This window comes from Eretmochelys imbricata, chromosome 3 (genome assembly GCF_965152235.1).
Source record: "Eretmochelys imbricata isolate rEreImb1 chromosome 3, rEreImb1.hap1, whole genome shotgun sequence".
NCBI classification, from domain to species: Eukaryota; Metazoa; Chordata; order Testudines; family Cheloniidae; genus Eretmochelys; species Eretmochelys imbricata.
The window spans coordinates 167,633,540-167,657,339 of NC_135574.1; the positions used below are offsets into that span (position 1 = coordinate 167,633,540).

General features: G+C 40.4%; 1 protein-coding gene across 1 annotated transcript in view; it reads left to right on the forward strand.

Annotated features, from left to right (window-relative positions):
• KCNH1 (potassium voltage-gated channel subfamily H member 1) overlaps positions 1 to 23,800 on the forward strand; it is a 322,053-nt gene that overhangs the window by 172,569 nt on the left and 125,684 nt on the right. The window contains exon 10 of the mRNA XM_077811958.1: positions 21,894 to 22,090. Within this exon, the coding sequence (XP_077668084.1) occupies positions 21,894 to 22,090 (197 nt within the window). The remainder of the gene's footprint in view (positions 1 to 21,893; positions 22,091 to 23,800) is intronic.

Here is a 23,800-nt window from a genome sequence, read left to right on the forward strand (position 1 = left end):
AACCTGCTCCATGATTTTTCCAGGGACTGAGCATAACAGCATCCTTTCTACCTCGTGAGTCTGTGTAAAGGTGCATGTACGTCACCTGTGACTGTTTTCCAAAGCACTCAGTCCTGGCTTAACTGTGCTCCCATTGAAGTCAATAGGAGTTTTAACGCTGCCTTCAGTGTGAGCAGAGTTAGATCAGTGCTGAGTGCTTTTGAAAATTGTACCTATAATTTCAATTCCGTTTAAAAAAAAAAAGAGGGGGGGGTCTGTTTAAAACTAAAAGCAATTCTTGTGGGATCACTCAGGAGAAGCTTTACAGACAATGCTGTCACTCTTAACCAGGTATGTGTTATAATAAGAAAACGCTAATGTCGTTTATAATCCCTTTTTTCAAAACAATATTCTATCTCCCAAGGTCAAAGTAATCTAAAAATGTAGAGGATTTAAACTAGGAATGGCACTCTAGGTTGGAGGCATTAAAACCATACAAAGAGCTTGCAGTGATGTGAACAACACTGTGAAGGAGAAAAGACGGATAATCCAGTAGACGTAGCTAAATCATGAGGTGGCTAGAGCATTGAAAACGTGGTATTTATCCCTTGATTCAGTCTGACCTTTTTGTGAAAAGATGGAACCTCACGGTGGCTTAAACCAGTATCTGTCATTCATACCAGCCTTAAAAAACAAACAAAAACAAAAAACTCACCAACCCAATAACCTTAATCTTTCAGAACAAGTATACCCAACTCTTCTACGAGAAATTTCTACTGGCAAAATAAAGCTACTGTACTGGGCTCAGTTCTCCACTGTGCCTGAGCAGAGCTGCGTAAGTAGCGTCGTTAGCTTAGAGGTCTGGAGAACTTTGCCTGTAATATTTTACACTCATTTTTGCACACGTGTAAATGAGTAAAGATGGTACAAGGCAGTGAAGTAATCAGGTCTATTTTGTTCTATAGCAAAGTGTACGTGTGTGTAAAATACATGTAATAGTTTAATCCCGTAAGATATTGAGCAGCCTCTGCTACACCTGAAGTCACACATCCAGGCAGACACTTATACCATTTTCACATGCTGACTTTAGTAATTCATATGGCTAATGTGAAACAATGTCTTAAGTTGAAGTATCGCCTTGTATCCTATTACCCTATTTCTCTGCCACTATATTCATCAGAAGAACACAGAATATCTACTACTGTGTTTAAATTAAACTGAAAGGACTTGAAATAGGCCATTAAGCTCTTCTTTTTTAAAAAAAAAATAAACAAATTCCTTTGTTAGCATCACCATCTACTCTTGTTTAACTTTTCACAACTATTTTTAAAAGAAGTCAGCATAAATTCCTGAAGAAATTAATCTTAAGGAAACCTAAGGCCCCAATGCATTGACAGCTGATGATGTCACTGATAAAAGATTATGGATAAATAAATAAGGCCACTCACTCAGTGACTGAATGAATAGAAATATTATTTTGTGTTATCACTGTTCTCATGGGACAATAAATAGATTGATTCCCTTGATATTCCCCTCCCCCCCTTAAATAAAACTTGCAAGCAGAAGCAGCTCCCATGGCAGTTTGAGTGGACCCTGTGTTTTACTTGTGAGACTAATAGACTAAGGCCAAAGTCAGGAGATTTGGGTTCTGTTTGTGGCTCTGCCAGGACTAGCTGTGGGAATTGGACAAGTTGCTTAGGGGCAAATTTTCTGTGTGGTTTCCAACCTGAGGAATTCCCCTCCTCTGGGCAAATTCAGGGTGTGGAGCCTTCCATGGAGGTTACTCCAGCCCATTCTTCTGTGTCAGGTTGGAATAGCAAGTTCTCTGGCCCTGCCCCACTTACCCTGCACCATAGCATCCAGTGGTATCTCCAAAAACTGAGCTCTGCACAGCAGAGGGGATTTGCACGCTCCCATGCAGTCTTGGCACTTTCCCTTCCTCCACCACAGCAGAACATCATCAGTTCCACTGTCAAGAGTGCCTCCAAAGAGGCAGGGATAGGGTTTCCCCTTTAACCTCACTTCACTGTCGTTTTCTTATCTGTAAAATGGGGATATTTTTTTCTACTCCACAGGACTTATAAAAGTGCTTTGACACCCTGAGATGGAAGGCACTACAGAGGGGCAAGGTGTTATTTATTTAAATCTAGTGCATTTCAAAAGTATATTTTGCATATAGATTGTTCCTTGGCCTGACCCTGCATACCTCCCAATTTGTGGGAGTTGGACCTGCATAAGGAATACAGGTTCTGGTGCTATAAGTGTACAAAAAAGCACCACCAATTTTTTTCAACTAACTTTTATATAAGTCATGTACAATTGTTCTGTTATCTGAAATGAAAGGTTGCTTGTCAGTTCTTAACCCCTTCCTTTTCAGCTGAGGTTATGACTTGGCATACATCCAATTAACATTGCAGGTAGAATTTCTCAAAAACAGGCTCTCACCATTGATTCAAAGAGCTAATTCTGCACCAGGCAGGAATACACCACCAGCGAAGAGTGTGGCCTAAATTCTGTCTTCATACTAGTCTACACTAGTTATTCAAATGGACCTCTGAAGCAGACCCAAGAAGATAGCTTTCTGTTAACATTCAGGGAACACTTTTGAATCACCCTTTTCTGGATAGAATATACTAATGAGTCTGTTCAGGCAATGTTCCATCCCAACCAATCAATTGAATTATGTGTGGGCTCTTTTTTAAAGAAATCCTAAATACAAATGTACATGCTAAACAGTAAAAGGCCCCATTCCTGTGAAAACTTATCTGGTTATTTAATTTTACATATGCGGTGTAGTGCGTTGGAAGTCAACGCAGAAGATTTAAACACATGTAAACCTTTTGCAGGATTGGGGCCTCCCACTGCTTACTACATGTTGAGTGACTTATGAGGCCATTAAGACTGTTGCTAAAGCTGAGTGAATAACAAAAAGTTTTCCCCGAACAATCATTCAGACTTCAATACAAATGTGCTTCAGCTCTGTTTGCTCCCCTTATGCATTTGCTTCCCATTCATGCAACACATATAGCCAGCAATAGTACTCACTGAGGGAAAAAAAAACCCTATTCTGAATTGCATGAGAAACATGATTGTTGCTGTATTGTTCAGCCAGGAAGCAGACGTGATTTATGTCACTAATCATAACTAAACAACACAGCTTGAATTTTAAATATCAAGCATCAAATAGGAGCCCATAGAATACATGCGATTTGTGAAAATTTGTAGGATAATTTTGACTAATGAACACACTGGGGGAAATTATAATCTCCTCAATTATTCCAGGAACAAAAAAAAAAGATAAATTAATAAAACAAGCATTGCAATTAGGAATACATGCTGTCTTCCTTTGCAATAAGTTGCATCTCTAAATTACTCTGTGTGAATGTTGTACAGTATTATCTAAAATTAAGACAAGCTGCCCTTTAATCTTCTAAAGATTTGAACCAATTTATAGCCAACATTTTCTAGTACTGAACTTATTTACCCTCAAAGGACAGCATATTAAAAGTGTGGTGCAGATCGCTGGTGTTTGGAATACGCTGTGTACTCTTGCATAATATCACTATAAATCAAGTCTACCTAGTATCCAAATAGAAAGTCTGGTTTCAGTTCAAACTCATCTTCTCAGAACAAGTGATTGACTTTGACTTCAAAATGGAGTGACTCACAGACTGGTGTAAAAGAAAATTACATACAAGGCAGAAGAGAAGAATCAGGCATTTTCTGTGGCCATCTAATTAACACGCATTCCTTGGTAATTAGAAGGGGAGGGAAAGGCAGATAAAGAGCATGGTCAAACAATTGATGTATTTTACAGGATTCATGGTTTGTTGTGATGGAAATTTTTGTTACTGTTGTCTGATTTTTGTATCTTATTTCTTTAACTCTAGAAACTTTACTTTAGTAGCATTCATATAGTACAATAATTGTCTGACACTTCACAGAAATACAGGACAAGAAGTTCCCTGGAATAAGGAGTTTACCATAAGCTCACGTATTGTTATTTGTGATGATGTGGGAGCTAGGGAAAGGGGACAGACAGACCTTATCCTGTTGTTTGTATAAGGATTATTTTGTATGTTTAAGGGTTTGTTTGTTTTTTTTAAATGGGCAGGTGTGAGACCAGGGATATGTAGATAGGGTAAGCATGGACATTAGTTGGAGAGAAGTTACCCAGGTAGCTTTTGCAAATAGTGTTAGACAACTTTTTCAACCCTTAGGTCTTCTGATCTCCTTAAGGATATTCTTTTGTGTGGGAGTACAATTTGAAGCTAAATAATACCTTTGGATACATTCATAAAAGAGCCATAGACAATCAAGTATATGCTCCACTGAAATCAGAGGACAGAATTTGGCCAATCATATTTTTAGGTTTTCTGCATTTTCTCTCTGGGTCTCAAACAAATACTTTGTTCGGTTTTCTATAGCTTTCTGGCCCTTCCACTCACACCATTACTTAGTACTATAAGTGTGCTCAGTACTTTTACAGTAGGCAGAAAGTGCAAGACAAATAACAAGAATCCCTGCCCTGAGAAGTATTATAGGTGGCACAGGTAGCCTGACATCCCATTACCAGATCTTGTTTCCAGTTGCTTATAACTTTACTAAACTTTAGCCTTTGGGGCTGAAATTTTCAGTGCTGGATTTTGTCTCAGGCTGAATCTCTTGGGAAATTTTTCAGAAAAAATGGTTCAGCTGTTTCTCAGAACAAGGTGAGAGGAAAATACATTGTTTTGCCCATGTAACAAAATTCTTACAGATGTTTAGTTGAGGAGCTATAGAGCCTCAGTGCTGTGGAGCCAGGGACATGACATTTGGCAGGGGCTGGCTGTCATGTCAGGGATATGTCTTTTGCCCTCCCCATTAAAATCTGCCCATATTTGGCTCAGATGCAAGCCTTTGAAAAAATCATAGTTTGAATATGCACAATAGAGACTTGTTAGAGTTTGGCAGCTAAATTCTCTGAAGATTCCATCAGTTCTGAGCATGCTCCAGTCTGGGACTGAGCATGACTTTCCCTGCGACGTGGGGAAAAATAGTATGTGATTATGTAAGTAAATACTATGTCATAATGCATACTCACAAGGGGGCCAAATTAAGGTGCAAAGGTAACCTGAATTCTGGCATTTCCTAACTTCTGAAACCTTAACCTTTGCAACCTTAACATTCTTTTAATGTAGTTTCTGTGTGTAATACAGCTTAAAGACAGGCAGGTTTACAATACAGTCGAATGGTATGGCTCAGTAATATCCGGGGAGCCATAGAGTGTTGTGGAGTCATTGTATCTGGAATATTTTACGGAAAGGGTAAGTTTTGATGGAGGATTTTGAAGGAAGAGAAAAGGCTTGGCATATGTTAACTGGGAGGATGCTCCATGCTTAGGCATTGGCATGAGACAAGTTTTGCAGTTGTAAATAGAGGAAGGAGAAAAAGGGTATGTCTATACTTGGGGCTGGTAGTGTGATGCCCAGCTCTCATTGTACCATGGTGGTACAGGCAGAGGTGCACGGCTGGATGAGCTAGCTGCCCCAAGTACAAACCTAGCCATTGGCACATAGTTGAGTGGCTAGTCCGGGTTGCTGCCTATGTTACTGTGGCTATGCTACCCTTTTTAACGCACTAGCACAATGAGAACTAGCGTGAGCATGTCTCCTCAAGCTGGGAATTGCACTCTCCCCAGCTAAAGTGTAGACATACTCAAAGGAAGCCTTGAGGAGTGAGGCTGGGTGGACTAGATAGTCACTGTTAAGAAACACACTACCACATTCTGCTTGTATGTATGTTTCTCTTCATCATCTGCCTCTTCATATCTCCTTCTTGTTGCCAGGCGAGATGACCAAACTGCTGCTATCTGTCCAGATGTGGTCTAGATAGTTTCTGTTTTTTATGGAAAACCACTTAGGAACAAAATTACATATTTATAAATAACTTCTGTAAATAGACTATCAAATGATCAATAGAATGCTTTGTTATAAAAGCCAATAAATAGTGTTCAACCCAAAGGCAGTGGCCCCTAAGCAGGAATATTTTTGCCCCTCCCGCACAACTCTTACTAAAAAAAGCAAATGGGGGCCACCTTAAGCTGCTCGGGGCTCTAAGCCATTGCTTAGTCTCCTTATGCCTAACACTGGCTCTGGTTCAGCCTCTTCGGTGACGAGATACATAAATACCTAGACGTGATCAAGAATGCTCTGTCTCTCTTTTAGTAGTGGTAGTAAATAATAAACAATGTAGCCTAAATCTGACTTTTTTGACATGAAAATGGAACTACCAGGGAAAACCCAGCTTGCTGGAAAATTTGAAGGAAGGAAGCAAGCAAAACTGTCCAAGCAAAAGCTGCTACTTGTACTAGACCCGATCTCTTATGTTCAAAGATTGTGTTGTGGATTGGGATAGTATGGCCCAAGGGATCAGCAAGAGCCTGTGTATATCTTGGAGCTGACCAAGGATAGGAAGCAGGAGGTCTGTATAGCCTTGCGGTATGGGGCCTGAGAAATTGGTCTGGTGGAGACTTATTTTAACCTGAGATCACTGGAGTGGGCAATGGTCTGAACCAGTTGTTTGCTTTAATGGGTTTAATGAATGTAGCAAAATGCCTGAGCTGTGTTTGGTAAATTCCATAGAATGACCACAGTAGAGCATGATATAGCAAACCTTTACTCACGTGAGTAAACTTATTCACACAAGTAGTCTTGTTGATTATGGTGGGCTGCTTGTCTGGGTAAGGACTGGAGGGTTGACCTGTTAGTCTGTTACAGAAACTCTTAATATCTTAAAGACTTTTTTTTACAACATTTAATTGAACAAAGTTTTTTGTTTTTAATTAGCACCTCTGAAATATTCCCAAGATAAAAAGAAATGCTTTTTATAAGCATTCAGGAAACGCTCAGACTACTTACAACAGATCATTTAATAAACCGTGAAAGAATATGTAGCACTTCTATAGTTCATGGATATCCCTACGTTTTCAGAGATTCGCTTGGCATTTAGATACACAGCTCCTACTGGCATAAAAAGAATTCCATGGATTAGTGCAAGTTGTTTGGCTAAATTCTGTTTGAGCCTTTGCTATCCACTGATTCTTGTTTACTAAACTGACCACCTTTTTATTAACCTGAGAAGGCTGTAGAAAATAGTAAGTGTCCTGTCTTTGCTCAACCAAAGCTATAAGCAATGACTGGATTCAGAGGATACACTAAGTGTGATAAGGCCATAACTGTCCTTGATGTTAATGACAAAGGCCAACAATTCCCAAATTGGATGCATAAAATGAATAAAATGGGTCTAATTTTCAAAACATTCCCAGTTCCCATTGAAGTCCATTAGAGTTGTGGATGATTTGAAAATCAGGCTTATTTTCCCTTTTAGGTGCTTAAATATGGAGTTAGGTGCCTACCTTTAAGCACTCACTTTTTGGAAATGTTAGACCTCATTTTCAAATGAGGGCATGTAAACTGAGCCCCCCACCAAATATGTGCAGGAAACAGCTGGGTGTTTGCTTATGCCAATAGGGGAACTATTAATAAATACCTGTTTGTGCATCCAGCTATCTGATTCTGTGCACAGAGTCCACATTTGCCCATGTGTGGGGCCAGTTTAGTTGCCCAACCAATCATTTGATCCCAAGAATCACTGTCTCAGCTCCATTACATTTATCATGTTCTCACATTCTGTGTTTGAGTTAAATATGTTACTCTTATGTACATATTGTTTGTCTAAGCAAAAGGCACTAATGGCTAAGCCCTCAATCTGTAGTGCAACAGTGGCATTAAAATATTATAGCAATGGTGGCCATATTGGTCAAATCCCCATTGGGATTGGTAGGTTAATGGGAATTTCGTGCCTGGCCTCAAGTATGGAAGTGTATAGCTCTACAAATAGACTTTGTTTCCCCATAAAGGAGTTGTCTACAGTATTTCTTGGATTTTGTGGTGCTGTAGGGTTTGGAACATATTTGCTGACTCATGTAATTGGCAGGTGCTTGAGAAATAGTGTAAAAATATTATTGAAAAACCATGCGTACGTTACTGCTTAAATACATTTAATTTGAGGGTATCTGTTGTAAACAAGAAAACAGGAGGACAGACATTAATTTTTCCTCAGTTATACAGCCTGTGTCCTCGGATCCCTGAGAGGGATTCACCCTAAGAAGTGCAACTGATGTTCCCATTGCTTCCTTCCCCCAAGTCAACTGGCAGGGAACAGCTTGGACCACAGGGGTCTCAGCAGGGGGAGGCCCCTATAGGCTTTGTGTTGAGTGACTGCATCACACATTAAGTGGGGGGAGAGGGGGAGGCTGTTGCCCAGCTTGCTGGAGGAAGGTGTGTACCTCTTTAAGGGATAGAGAGGCCTGGAGTGAGTTTGCAGCAGCTGCGAAGCAGATCAGTGTGGTGATGCTGGCGCATTCCGCTCCCTGCCCCCGACCCCTGTAACAAGAAGAGAAGGGAGGCTATATAAGTAGATGTCAGGGAGAAGTCGTCTCTCTCCACCTAATCTAGCTCTGGCCCCTCCTTGGACAATTCTGAGGCAGATCTGGTTGCCCGCAGTCCCAGGAAAGAAGAGAGTTTGAGGGCACTTGGCACTGCTGCAGCCTTCCCCAGGCATGCTGGAGATCCTTACCCAGGGTTATTCTTGATAAGATTTTTTTTTTAAAATCAAGCATATGAGACATAGTTGAAAGTAGTTATAATTGACATTGTAACAGAAAGCATACATGCACCTGTTGTTTGACTGAGTCATGGTCTAGCCAGACATAAGATTGGGATCTAGGAACTCCTGAGTTCTGATTCTGCCTCCAGTTCCGATTCTCTCGATAGCCTTGAGCAAGTCCAATAAATACCCTGCCTTGGTTTTCTCACTTGTAAAATGGGATAACTATATTTGCCTGTGGTATATATTGTAGGGCATGCTGACCCTTTACAGCAGGCTAAAGGCCCTGCACAGCTCTGTTTTCAATTCAGCCCAGAACCAAGGAGCTCTGTCACTTATATCCAGAGCTATAAGCCTCCCAGCAAGGAATGGAGACTATATATAAAGAGCTCCTTTTTCACTGTGCAAGAAGAGTCCTGAAAGGAATAGGTGATGGGTCTCTTCTGGCCTGGCTGGCTGTTGGAGGAACTGCGCAGAGCTGTCTGGATGGAGCAGAAAAACTATGAGAAGTATGGGTTTTTTTCTATTTTGAAATTGCTAGTGGCAGCAAGGTTCTGGAGAGAGCTGAATCTCAGGAGGAAGCAAAGAAAGTAGTCCTGGGCGAAAAGGTAACTTAGAGAACAGGACAAGGCACGTGCTGCTTTTTCTTGGAGCCTGTGGCCAGAGCTTCCTGAAAAGGATGGGTGAAAAATACTCTCATCCTCTGGACTTGAATTACAGGAGGGAGGAGCCGGACTTTTGTCACCCTGAAAGAGGTGGAATTTTGATTCAGCCAGAAGGCTAAATGAATGCATTGAAGAGAGAAACTGAGTTAGTGGCCACGTATTCATGAAGAGGAGGCAAGCCACTGCTTCAGCACCTCACACTTTGACAATGGAAAAATCACAATGTAGATCCACGTGTGATTATTAGTACTGCTATCAGAGCTGACGGAACATAACATAATGGAAAAAAATTGTCAGAATGATTCTGTATATAACCCAAGATGAGTTTGACACATTCTATCTATGGAGTTTGTAAGTGGATATTGAGTGGCTGCTTTAATTTATTTATCATCACTGGGGATAAGTTCTGTGTGTCTAGGATTTACATTTATTTACTTTATTTAAGATAACCTGTTGGATGGGAGAAAAGTGCTGTGTTCATGTCCCCAGCATACAAGTTTTTATTATTTATTAAGCTATAACCCTGAGGAGGAGACCTATTCTTGGCGCCGCCCTCACCCCCCACTTCAAAATACCATGTGAGCTTGATGTGTCACATTCTGTTTCAGAAGGACATTAAATGGTCCATTTACTTTGGGTGGAGAAATTCCTGCTGATTTAATTTTATCTAATTGCAATCTTAAAGGACACAAACAGAATTGTTCTTATAATGTTCCTTTGAAATTGCTTTAGTTTCCTCATTTAGCCATAAGCTGTTGTTCAGCTGTAGGCACAGAAGGCTAGATTCTGATCACAGCAGGACAGATTCCTCTCATGGCACAGGGTGTGTGCGCAGGCAAATCACACCCTTTTACACTGAGAGGAGTGGCTATACCAGAGGGGTAATCTACCTTGGGGAAGGGCAAATGGCAATGCAGGATTTCCATCAGGGGAAGGCAGCTGTAAAATCTGTCGGGTGGCCCACCAGCAGTGACTCCTATCTTGCATGTCATGTGGAATTGGCATCTTCCAGCCTGTTTGGCTTCACTCTGTGGCCACCCGCACCCAGTTCGTGTTCTGTGTTGAGTGATTCACCCTCACTGATGGAGTGGGGCTGTGCAGATCATTTGTGATGCTATGCCCTCTCACCAAGTGTGTTTCCTTCACTGGAACGTTGTATTCCACTGACAACAGCTGAATCTGGAACGGAGACTGAGTAAGGCCTACTCAACACTAGAACATCCTATTGGCATAGCTACCTCATCTAAGAGTATAAACTGCTGGTATAAACTGTCTCTCTATTAGGAGAGACCATATTACCAGTACATTATCAATATATCTGTCCTGGGAAACCCTTCCTAATGTAGATAAGGTCTCACTGTGATTTATACTGGCAAATATGGGAATAGAGTTGCTTTAAAATATACTCAGAACAAAAGCAAGTAACCATCAAAATAAAGGATTTAAAACCTTTTAGGAAGCACAGATCATTTTACAAAAGTGCCTAGGTGACTTAGGAGCCTAGGACCCTTTTGCAAATGGGGCTTAGGCTCCTAACTTTTGTAAATGTTACCCCACAACTCTACTTTGTTCTCCATCTGAGTTTACAATGTTTTTCCTTTCACGTTCTAGGATTTTGAATGAAAACTATCAAGCTGCTGTCTTCTAAGTACCAAGAAATAAATTGTGTGTGCTGGATTACAAGGTGTTAGCAGGGTTTCCTGAACATCTTAACAAACTAATTAATGTCACAATGCTGCTATAAGATGGCACTTTATAACTTGAACAATAATTCACTTTTGAAAGCAGAATGATTAATTAAAACCCAGCTCCATCTCCTGGTACTGGCGTTGAGCCCCATTTCTTTAAGTGGGTCTGTTCAGAATGGCAGGCCATCTCCAATCCTCCCTACTGCCAGACTTCTAACCCTGATGCAGGCAGTTCAGACTAACCTATGGTTTTTGTTGTTGTGCATTCAATGAACTTTACGGAGGGGAAAAATCTGATTGGTCTGATTTGCTAATCCTGTGTTTGGGACGTGTCCCACAGAAGACTCTAATGTAAAAACAAATACACATCTTGAGGCTGATCCTGCTTCTGTTGTCTCAGTGGGAGCAGGAGCTTCCCTATATATGTGGATTTTGCTTTTCTAATGGAAACAGTGCAGCCATTACTCATTAGTCACATGCTTAGGACACCTAGGAAAAAGTGCTGTTAGTTGGTATTAGCAGCCTCTGGTTTGAGGGTTTGTCTGGAAATCTGCTATTTGTCTCTAATTTCTGGTAGAGCATGAAATGTAGAGGTCATCTGTCACAAAAATATCCATTCCTTGCTTAAGCCTGCAGATAGTTTAAAATGAGAGATGTGCGTAATGTGTTGGTATCACACAGCTTCAAACCAATTGACAAATTGCTCCCTGGAGGCTCTGGAGAGGAAGGGTCTTACTGCAAAGACAGGCCAGGTTCATGAACCTCAAATATTCAGCCAGTTCTTTGAGGAAGTTGGGCTGAATATTTGACACCAGATGAGTGTCATGTGGATTTGTTTCATACCACAACATTTATGCAACTCTACTTAAAATACCCCCTGGTCCTGCAGGTATGCTGAGGTGCCAGATTCACTCTGTTATTTGTGGAAATATTCCCTTAAGAATGACTGTACCTCTGCGAACAGTGCACAACTGCAGGGCTGACAAGTGCTCTAGTTACACAGGAGAGACAAGGCAGGGGAGGTAATATCTTTTATTGGACCAACTTCTGTTGGTGAGAGAGACAAGCTTTTGAGCACACAGAGCTCTTCTTGAAAGCTCGACTCTGTCTCACAAACAGTGGTTGGTCCTCACCCGCTTTGTCTCTCTCATATCCTCCGCGGATTGACCCAGCTACAGCTACTCAAGTTACATGTGGGCAGTATTGATCACTGATGTACAAATACACCAGGACCCAAAATGTGAAGACGCTACTACATATCCAAGTGTTGTAAGAGTCTTGGGACCTGTATCTCCTATTCACTTGGCACCTTTCAAGATTTGGCTTACAGCTAGAAAGGTGTGTCCCAGTCCAAATAGCAGCCTGCCCATTACCGCTGATCACCATATTTGAATATTTCCAAATAGCAGTGGTTGAAAATGGTCAGTGTATTTTGGAAAAAGAAGAAAAAATATTTTTGAAACTGGTGGTTTGTTTTGTTTGACAAAAAAATCCCCCGCCCCCATTTAATTTGCTTTTTTTCCACCCTTTTTTTCCCATCCTTTTTTCAGTGGCCAGAAGGAAAAATGAGAAGAAAATGAAACAGAAAGCCCGAAGGGGGAAGGAGGAGAAAATTGGAAAAAACCCTTCCATTGCTATCGTGAGGGCCAATGTCTGAAAACACACGTGTAGCCACGTACGTGTGTACACAGATCTCCTATTGTATATTCACTTTCCATCAGGAAAGGCACCCCTGGATATTATCTTAGGCTTCCTAGCAGAGGCCATGATCAAAAGCCCATTGAAGTCGATGGAAAGTCTTCCTTGGACTTCAGTTGGCTTTGCCGCTGCCTGAATCTGCAGTATGTTTCGATTAAAAATAAATATCAGTACAACACATCCAATAACATGGGATGTTGGGATAGATTTTCAGGCACTGTGCTCCATTTAGGCAAATGCAAATAATTCTGGGTATAGTTGTGGGCCTGCAGTTTTGATCACTCACATGCCTAATTTTGATTTGTCAGTTTAACTAGACCTTGATCACCTTTAAAGTTGTGCCACTTTAAAAATGCTGATATAGTAAAAGTGGCAAAAACGGCCAGAGTAGACAGAGTTATGTTGATATAAAAATGCTTGTCCTGCTACAGCTTTATTCCAGTTTGGCAAAGTGAAATGAGCTATACTGGTATAATTGCATCTCCACTAAAGTTTATACTGGCATAGCTGTGTTCACCTCTCTTCCTCTTCCACCCCCCAGCCCCAAAATCGCACCCTTAACTAACATAGCTATGCCAGTAAAACTTTCGCATATAGACCTAAGGCCTGATTCGGTGAGGTGCTAAGTGCATTTCTAATAGTTTCATACAACATTAAAGATGAGAAATCAAGTCCTCAAAAATCTGGTAGTTCTCAAAGGTAAGGCTATTATTACAAGCATTAACTCACCTATGTATTTATGGTGGTTTTTATGGTAACTGTGAAAAAAACAACGTAAGAACAAATTGCAACTTCTTGTGTTGCAAACTGAAACTCTCAGTGGAAACGGTGATTTTTTGCCGCAGTGATCTGAGTCATGAGATGTGTTCCGTTCTCTCTTTCTTAGAGATAAACAAGTGAATTATAACAGCAACAAAACCCCTTAATATTCTAGGATGCTAGGTCAGGGCAGAGCATTCGGGCAATTGTGTACAATTTTCCTCTGTCTAGGGTCTTGTTTTAATAGAAGAAAGCTAACTGATGATGCAGATCACATAGTGATTTGTATGAAAGTCAGTGGTACCAAACACATGTTGAAGAAAACACTGCATACCACAAGACCTAGTGCTATAGATAGTAAACTATAATAATGTTATGAGAGATTAGGTTATGTACAGAAATACAATGATACAAATGAAATTTATTTGCGTTTTTTTGAAGTACAAACTATACCCTTTACGGTTTGATCTGCAGTGGATATATGGATTAGGGGTACATAAGAGATTTTAGATTTGTGTAGGATCTAAGTACTTTATAACTATCCTCTTACCACCTTATCATCGTAGCCCTTACATGAGTTTGTTCATGAATATGTGGGACCAGGGATGTATGCAGGGTTCATTTCCCACCACCAATTCAAGTGCAGCCAGTTCTGATGTGGGAAGTATCCGCTGTTTAACAATGCACAGCATCTCTATGCAACAGTTTAGGGCAGGAAGTGAAGCCAAACATGGTGGTATGTTCTTTACATTAAGCATTCAGGAAAAGAAACGCATACAAAAAGGAAGCTATAAAACTTATTAAAAAACAAGATGAGTACCAACTTCATGTGTTAACAAAACAGAGCATTATAAATAAGCAGTTAAAAATACAAATATGTAAATCACTTGTCTGTAATTGTACTTAACCCAATACTTTCAGAAGTCGAAGGTGTAACCCATGCCTGCTGGGTGTGGTGCTCTGTCCCCTATTAGTGGCACCTAGACCCTCTAGAGATTGATGAGTCTGTTATAGTCTTGGCTAAGAGCCATGTAGCTTTTAGTTCATGTCGTCGAGGCTCATATACTAAGCTTCAGAGGTCCCAGGTTCGATCCCACTTGCTGACGACTGGGGTCTGATGGTGTTACAAAGATGCAATGTAAATATTTGAAACTGCAGGGGGAACACGCTCCTACCTTGAATATGGCCTGACAGTGCGGCTAAAACTTTGACTCCTGTGCACAGTGCAAGGGAATCTGCGTTGACCATAAGTGGTCTATATCACCATTTCACTGTGTGCCTCCTCTGGGAGACATTACCTCCTACAACCCAGTTCCTCCACAGCTAACTACATGGCAGGATGTTGACTGAGTACTGATTCAAGAAGTGTGCAGGCTGCTCAGTCAAGGGTACCAGTGCCTGCAGCACCCGGAGTTTATCCATAAAGGTTTCCATCCAGCAAAGCACTTAAGCACTTGCATAACTCAAAGCATATGGCTAGACCTATCAACTCCAATAGAACGCTGAAGTCCCTATTGTGTCTTCACACTATTCATGTGCTTAAGTGTTTTGCTATATCAGAGCTCAAGGGCTGACAAAGCTCAATCTTGCTTAGCCTGTGGTATCTGACTGTACGTAGAACAGCTTTGAGCCAAGATCTGAGAGGGAATGACTAGGATGTATGTGCATACCCCATTGTTCCATCCATTAGGCAGACGATAGAGCAGTGGTTCTCAACCTATTTACCGTTGTGGTCCTCCTAGGTAGCTCTCTGTGTTATGTGGGCTGCATCCACACAATATATATGGTACCAGTATGGCCCTGAGGATGTCATATGGGTCGCAGCTGTGGGCTGACTGGGCTCTATGGCAGGTTGAGAACTGCTGCCATAGAGTATATCTGTGTTTAAACATGTGGAATACTCCGCTCACAATGTATGCCGACCTAGTCCCAAAATGGAAAACTTGCTGCTGATTTTTGCTGTGCGGGCATGTTGTCAATTTATCAAATTTTGGAAAATCTAGCCTAGGGATTATATGGAAAAATAATGAAATTACAAAGCGTCCTTCTATCTGAGGAGTTAACGTGAGATTGGGATATGTTGTTTATCTTTTCCTCTAGCACTCCGTTTTCCTTGACTTGCTTTTTAATGTAACTGTAAAAATATTTCTCTGTTTTCGGTCTGCAAGTCAGACCCGGAGCAGATCTCTCAATCCAGTCAGCTACAAGGTTCTTGAAACTCAAAAGTTAGCACTAGTTTGAGTAAATATACTTGAGCAACTACCTCGGAATATTCAAAACTATATTTCAGCATACATGAATTTTAACAACTAAACCTGTAAAATGACAAAATGTGCATACTCCTATTTAAAAAGTTGGCATTTTACAAATTGTTTGTGAAAAGTGGAGCAAAGTTGCATATATTTTTGTCTCCAAGAAATGTCATGAAATATTTGCTATTTTTGCATGACCCTATTTAATTTTAGTGTATCTAGCTCGACTTGCTAGGTTTTATAAAATACATTTTAAATAAAAACCCTACAAAAATAAAACATTCCACTATATACACACTTCTCCTCTCCCTGGAGAGACGGTGGGAAAGAGAGCATGTCACATAATGTGCTACAGGATTGTGCTCTCATACCTTGGAAATAAGGTCAGTGGAAAAGCCTACACAGAGTAGAATAGAACTATACCTTCCCCAGCACTGTGGTATCTGAGCCCCTACGTGTAAGGAAAAAATGACAGCTCTAAAGAACAATTTCCCTTTATGCTAGCTCTGTGAGATTGCAGCCATGAGTAATGGTTTTTCAAATATTCACCCAAAAAGAGAAATTCCTTTCATGGATGTTCTGCTGATCATGCAGTAGCCATTGCTGCCACATGCATGTTTGAATAGTCAGTTCTGTCTTGTATTCAGTGTATATTCTGGGAAGAACATTACCTTACCTGAGGCTTGGGTGACTATGGAAAAGGGCCATGAAGCTGTAAGGCACAAAGCTGCAATAGATTTCAGTAGCTGTGACTGGAAGAACCAGCTGGCAGCAAAGCCTGATCCAGCCCCACTGGAGTCAGTGGCAAAACTCCTCTATCAATTTAAATAGGAGCAGGATCCTGGCCTTTTCTGCGTGTGGAAAGGAAACAGAAAGGGTGATAGTTTGGCTACTGCCCTTTTCCTGTTGTTGGACTGTAGTTAGTGTTTTGCTAAGGTCAAGTGGAGGAAAAGGAACAGAGAACTATCATAGTGACATAGGACTGGAAGGGACCCCCTGAGTAATTGAGGCCAGTCCCCTGCTTTCACAGGCAACCCCATCACATAATTTATCAAGCTTCATTTTTAAAACTAATTAGGTGGTTTGCTCCCACCACTCCTATTGGGAGCTGTTCCAGGACCTCACTCCTCTGATGATTAGAAACCTACTAATTTCCTTAATTTATTCATAGCTGGTTTATACCTATTTGTTCTTTTGCCAACATAGTCCTTTAGCTTAAATAGCTCTTCTCTCTCCCTGGTGTTTCACACTCTGATGTGTTTATAGGGAGCAATGAAATCCTCTCTCCGCCTTCATTTTGCAAGGCTAAATAAGCCAATCTCTCTTAGTCTCCTCTCATAAGATGAGCTCTCCCTTCCCCTGATCATCCTAGTAGCTCTTCTCTACATCTGTTCTACCGTGAATTCAGACTGGAGCCTTGGCTAGTAGAAAATAATATAGATCACCTCCATACTTGAGTAGTGATTTCCATCTTATTACTGGCTCAATTTGGACTTTGAGTCATAGCCTACTAGCCTAGAACAGAAAATCACCTTCATATGCCAACTCCTGCCAAGGGCATTGTGTTGGAGGACCAGAAGAAATGTTCCTGAAGTGGCTGTGAACTTACATTTTCCCCCCTTCCCTGATGCCATGTTCTCACTAGAAAATGGTTGCCTGGGTTCAGTGCTTTTCTGATGCTTTTTCACTGCCTTAAAGTTATGTCGAGAGGAAAGATCTTTCTTTTTTCTCTGGTACTTGTACTTGTCTTCAGAAGTTCCTCTGAAGTCCAATATTGTTCATGTAAAAATAAGAGAAAAGGTATTCATTTACATTTTATGCCCAACTCGGGGAGACATTTAATTAAAACTACACAAAAAAATTAAGCCCTTCAGGGCCTGATTTCTGGTCTCACTTACATCTCTGCATTATCAGGAGTCATTCCGCTTAAGTCAATAGTTACACCTGAATAGAATTATTGAGAGCAGAATCAGGGCCTGCTGCCCCAAGTTGGCTTTTCATCCTCTGCTCCCAATTTAACTGCAGGGTACACTTAGAGCAGGAAAAGCACATCGAGACAGAGAAGATTTTTTTTTTTTTTTTTTTAACATCAGAACAGTGTTTTAGCCAAATACTTACCCTGAACAGAGAACCACAGGGGGCTCTGACTTGTCCCATTTTGTGACCACACTTCATTTTGCAATAGTCTGAGCCTCCACTTGTTTGGATGGGGAGGAAGAATCCTGGGGACTGAGGTCTATGGAAGTCCTGTATTGAGGTGCATAGAGGATATTCTGCTTGGATGCTGCATATTATCAGCACACATAATTCTGATAAGTTTCAAAGACACCAATATTTGCTGAAGCATGATCTCCTAGGCCACTGTTAGGGATGCACTGCCGTTGAGATACTATACGGGGGGGGCTGGAACAATTCATGTAGTAGGGGTGCTGAGTGTCATTGCACCAAAATGTAAAATCTATATGTGATGGAAACCACTTCAAGCCAGGGGTGCAGGAGCACCCACAGCACCGCTAGTTCCAGCACCTATGCATTACACCGAGCAGCATCAGGAAGCTTCCACAAAATTGCAGCACAGTGGCCTTGGATCATTTCAGCACACCATCATACACACTAGCCTTAAAAAGAAAAGGAGTACTTGTGGCACCTTAGAGACTAACCAATTTATTTGAGCATAAGCTTTCGTGAGCTACAGCTAGCTCATGAAAGCTTATGCTCAAATAAATTGGTTAGTCTCTAAGGTGCCACAAGTACTCCTTTTCTTTTTGCAAATACAGACTAACACGGCTGTTACTCTGAAACTAGCCTTAAAGAATCTGGTACTTTTAACATCTCTTTGGATCATCTTGATAGCGTGTGGAAGCAGAGTTCATGGACATTTTCAGTAGTTTGAATGCAGCTTCATCTCTTGTGTAATAAAGAGCAGGCGTCAAGCCAGATTCTGGCTTCAGAGGCTATAAATCTTAGTAGCTCTGTTGACCTGAGTGCAGTTCTCAGATGCAGGTTCTGTTTGACGCACATTGAAGACCACCTGATCCAAAGCCCACTGAAGGCAATGTAAAAACTCCTATTAACTTGAATAGGCTTTGGAGCAACCCTTAAGATGCGGAACCCTGCATGTCTCTTGTAGCTAGGCCCTAATAATAGGATCAAGGCAAAAATGAATCCATGCATCTGTGAATTTTGTGGGGTTGTAAATTTAGACCTAAATTCAAAATTTGCAGCATGTCTCCTAGATATGTTACTCTCTTACTTAGCTACTGAATCTACTGCCTGCATGGGTTTGAATGTCTGTTTGCACTACTGAGCAAACCAAGTTTTTCTTTATTGCCCTGAAGTGCTGATAATAGCTAAGGTGAGCTGAATTCTATTCTCTCTGCCACAATAGCAACAAAATAATGAGCAAAGTTCCAATGACAGCATCTTCATTACTGATGCTGCCCTTTTGAGAGGCATAAAAAATACAGGTTGAGCGTGCAGTGCAGGCAGTTGGAAAAAATCATCTTTTGACTTGTAAACTGAGCAGCAGATTTGATATGGAGTCACTGGAAGAAAGTAAATATGGCATACTGTCGTGTCAGTTTTACTGAATCACTTTTCAGAGTCTACATAAAGCTTTAAAACAAAAACCAAGCAATGAATTATTTGGTTTTCCACACGGCGGTAGTGAGCTGAAAGTGGAAGAGGGCCCCAGCCCACAATCCCCAGGAGGTATATAAATGATTGATGGTAAAAGCTTAGGTCATCTACTTTAGGAGTGATTGAAGGATAATGTCCCTGCATGTGTCTGGAATGCAGTGGGAGAGGGGTCTAAGGGAGAACACCCTGTGACACGCTTCTGAATTTATTCTCTTCCTCAGGAGTCGAGGTGGAGGTAGGGGCGTAGGTGAAGAGACCCTAGTCTGTGCTTTCCCCTCTGCCACCCTTGGACATTTCTTCCCCAAAGAGCTTTCTGATCCATTTTGCTCTCTCTCTCTGTTTGCTTTACCTTTCTTTTCAAATTATAGATATTTGGCACAAAACTCCGCCATTTAGTCTTGCCCATTTTTACTGATCACCTTGCTTTATTGACAGAATGAGAAGAGGAGGTATGTGGATGTTGAAATTGTTAAGTTGTTCTTTGCTGTAAGTAGGAAAGTGATTGATCCAACCTGATGTACCTAACCCATGGGTGTAAGTTTTTGCTGCCATAGGAGTCTTCCCGATCCTTCTCTTTTGACAATTTTTTTCAAAGTTGGTCATAAATTTCCACCCCTTTCCCTCTCCCTCTTCCCCCTGCCCCTCCAGCTGTCTTCATTTTGTTTTGAAGCTGACAGCCACAGGTAGGGCTTTGTAAATTGCTGGAAAGGATTATTTTTTTAAAAAAACATGCTCTTGACAGAAATACAGCAGTGTGGAGCTTGCACAAGGAATTATTTGAAAAATCCAAAACTGGATATTTTAGAGATGTTGGACACCATCCTTGACTGATTTAAATTGGCATAAATCCATCAACTTCAATGGAGCCATGTCAGTTATATAGACCAGCTGAAGATCTAGCCCATCGTTCAAAAACAAAAAAAAAGAAATTCCCTGGGATGTGCCGTTATAATAATGATACCCAGCCTGCATATATAATGTTCTTGCTTACAAATTAACGCTGCTTCCTCTGTGAAGTAGGTAAGTAAGTAAACTAGCTCAATGTTGCAAATGAGGAAACTTACCTAGGGAGGTTAAGAAATTTGCTTAGAGCCAGCGAGAGATTTAGGAGAAGAGCTGGGATTTCCTCATTTTGCTCAGGCTACGAGGCAGATGTTCTGTCAATGACAGCACACTTACATACTTGGTAGCATCACCTGGCATTAATTTGAAATAGTTGTCCAGCTAATTGCATGGCAAATTCTGAATTCATATTTATTACAAAGGTCAACAACCCCCTTTTACCCAGTGAAACGCATCTTTCTTATGGTGCATAAAAATCAGTACACTTCAATGACTGTGGTGAGTGCATGCCTTCTGGGGAAAGCGTCTCTGTACAGTGAGTGGATGCTAGCTTCTTATGAGGCTTGGGATCATGTTTTAATCCTTAATCTTGATTTATGCAATTTGATCCAGAAAGCAAATGTTTAAGACAGAAAACTATCATGTAAACAATGAGCATTATTATTAATAATAATTATGATAAAGCTATTTACTGCACCAGGGTATTTAGTGTTACCATGATATTTGCAGATTCCCTATTGTGAGAATAGGAGATCAGGCAAATGAGATGGTAAATTTATATTGCACTTGGCACATAAATATCCAGTTTTAATAATGTGCATGGTTCTCTGTAAGGGGAGTGGGAGGAGAGGGAACTAACTGACATAGTACCTTTAGTAATGTCTCTGACGCTAGCCCTGGGGAAAATAAATTGTGCCTACAGAAAAGATGGAATTGGAGCTTATAAGGATGGGTTCAATACATACTGACACTTGAAATGTATCTGACATTCCTCCATAGACTTCAGAGATAAAATTGGCTCATATGTTATAAGGTACCAAGCTGGATTTTGTAGAAGAATGTAGCATAGCTTATAAAATACAGTTTATCAGTACCTATGGATTAATGTACCAGATGGCCAGTGCCATCCACTCAAAAGGAAAACATTTATATTTTAGTGGAAAAGAAGGAAGCGGAAGGAAAGCGCATGGAATCACACAGAAGTTCTGGTTTGGTGTGAAGTTTTCGTGATCTCTCACATATTTCTTAATTCTTAACCCTCTGTGGCAAAGAGGCCCATTTGCCGGTTCACTTCTCTTGTCAGGCCTAACACTGTTGTCATAATCGGCATCTAAAAAGTGTTGTGTAAGATATAATTGGAAAACTAATAACTTACTGATCTTTAGTATTCTTGTGTGATGTATGTATGGGACGGGAAATACAAAGGAAATTGTCTCATGACATTAGGATGATTGTGGCTTGGTTTTTAGGGAGTTTTTGCTGAACTCCCATAATTTAACACAGAAAATGAAGAAATGGCAATTTAAACTTTTTTATCACTTACAAGAAATGAGGCTGCAATAAAGCAGAGTTGAAATTTGGAGCTCAGAATATTTATATTGTGCCATACAGTGGTACATTGGCTTGCAACGAGTGACCAATAAGGCCATTTCAGCTTTTGGTGACCATTGTTTAAGTCCTTACCTTGCAATAATGATACTTTGATGCATGTTTTTCTCTAGGCAAAGGAGATGTTTTTGGCGATGTGTTTTGGAAAGAAGCTACCCTTGCTCAGTCCTGTGCTAATGTAAGAGCCTTGACTTACTGTGACCTTCATGTGATTAAAAGGGATGCCTTACAGAAAGTGCTGGAGTTCTATACAGCCTTTTCTCACTCCTTCTCCAGGAACCTCATCTTAACCTACAACTTGAGAAAAAGGGTAAGGAGCTTCATTTTTAACATATGGATTCTACAAATAATCACTTCTAAAGACTGTCCCTGTAACTGGTTTGAATTTTGCCATTTCTCTTGCTCTTTCATAAAGGTGTAGGTTGATCAGTGAAATTGCTAGAGTCAAAAAGTCACATCTGTAGGTGCATAATCAGATGTGGGTATGTTAAAAGTCCTTTATTTTAATTTATAAGAAGTAATCTCCGAAAAAGACTTGTAAGTTGCCATGCTGTTGTGATCAGTTGCTCATTGTTTTTGCACTGTTGATAAACAACATTCACTGATTTCTGCTGCTTTAGTGTGGCAGCACAATTAAAAAAGGAGGGGGCATTATTTAATCAGTTACGAGAGACTGAGGAAAAGGCATGAAATATGATATATGGAAGAAAAACCTTTGCAAGTTTGTAATTCTACAGTTGCAATAGCAATAGAATATAAGCATGAACGATTTTGTCAGGAGTTGTTTCTTCTAGCTACAAATACATTTTGGAAGTACTTTGCTGACTTAATCGATCTGTTTGTTCTCTCTTCTCTCCCCCCCCCCCACCCCGGTTCGTTTTTTTTCCCCAATTCTTCTTGTGTGTTAAATCCAAGACTTACTGTGTCCAGTGCAAATTATAAAAATGTAATATACCATTTTTAATTCCCTACGTAATCTCAGTGAACCACTGCTGTGGAATTTTATTAAAACAGTAGTACATATAGTTCAGTTAATATGATTCCATGATGCAGTGTAGAAGAGAGAAGAATATGAAATTTTGAATATTTGGAGTACACTGTAGCTATTTGTTAAAAGAATATTTTAATAGAAAGCGGTACATAATCACCTAACATGTATTTTTGGTTGACTTCTTTGTTCCTAAGAAATTCTCCATGGTAACTATCAAGTGCCACAAAACTTCTAACTAATTATGGCTGAATACATAGCAGAACTCTTTCTCAGCCTTTTTGTAAAATGATGACAGTGTGAGACTAGAATTTAACCCCAGCTGGCTAATTCTTGGCACTCTGGATCTACTCTAGGCACAATGAAATTTATAATACTCTGCACATCAGTAACTCATTCCATCCATTTGCACCCTTTACAAATATCAATTAATTTTAGTCCCTAGTATGCTATAAGGTAGGTAAGTATTATCCCTATTTTGACACAAGATCAAAGCAGCAATGACAAATTAACAAGCCAACTCCTGGAGATGTAAATTCTATTTGTTTTTCAGGGAATCCTTACCTTACAGGGTGAATTCCACTGAATGGCACGGCATTTCTGTCACAGACATTTTGCTCCCTATAGGACAAGGGGAAATGCAAGGCTACAAGACTGTTAACTAACATCCGTTCTTATATGGTTGCAGTTAAGATCATCTGGATATTGGTTCTTAAATGCTGTGGCTTTAATAAAACCTTCTCAATATTGAGATCCTCTGAAGAGTCAATATCCTTGACTCTGTGGGATGAAATAGCCATAGTTATGGTTCTTTAAAACTATTCTGGTGAAGGGTAAAAGATTGTATTAGAACTTTTACATCAGCAATTTGAGAATCAGATATTGATCCAAAGCTGTGGGTCCTTCCACTGACCCTAATGGGCTTGGATTATGCTCCTGATTCCCAGGCCTGTGTTACAAGACCATCTTTAACCACAAAACATCCTTCCTTCCCTGTCAGGTTCTTCTATGATGCGTTTATTACAGAAATGC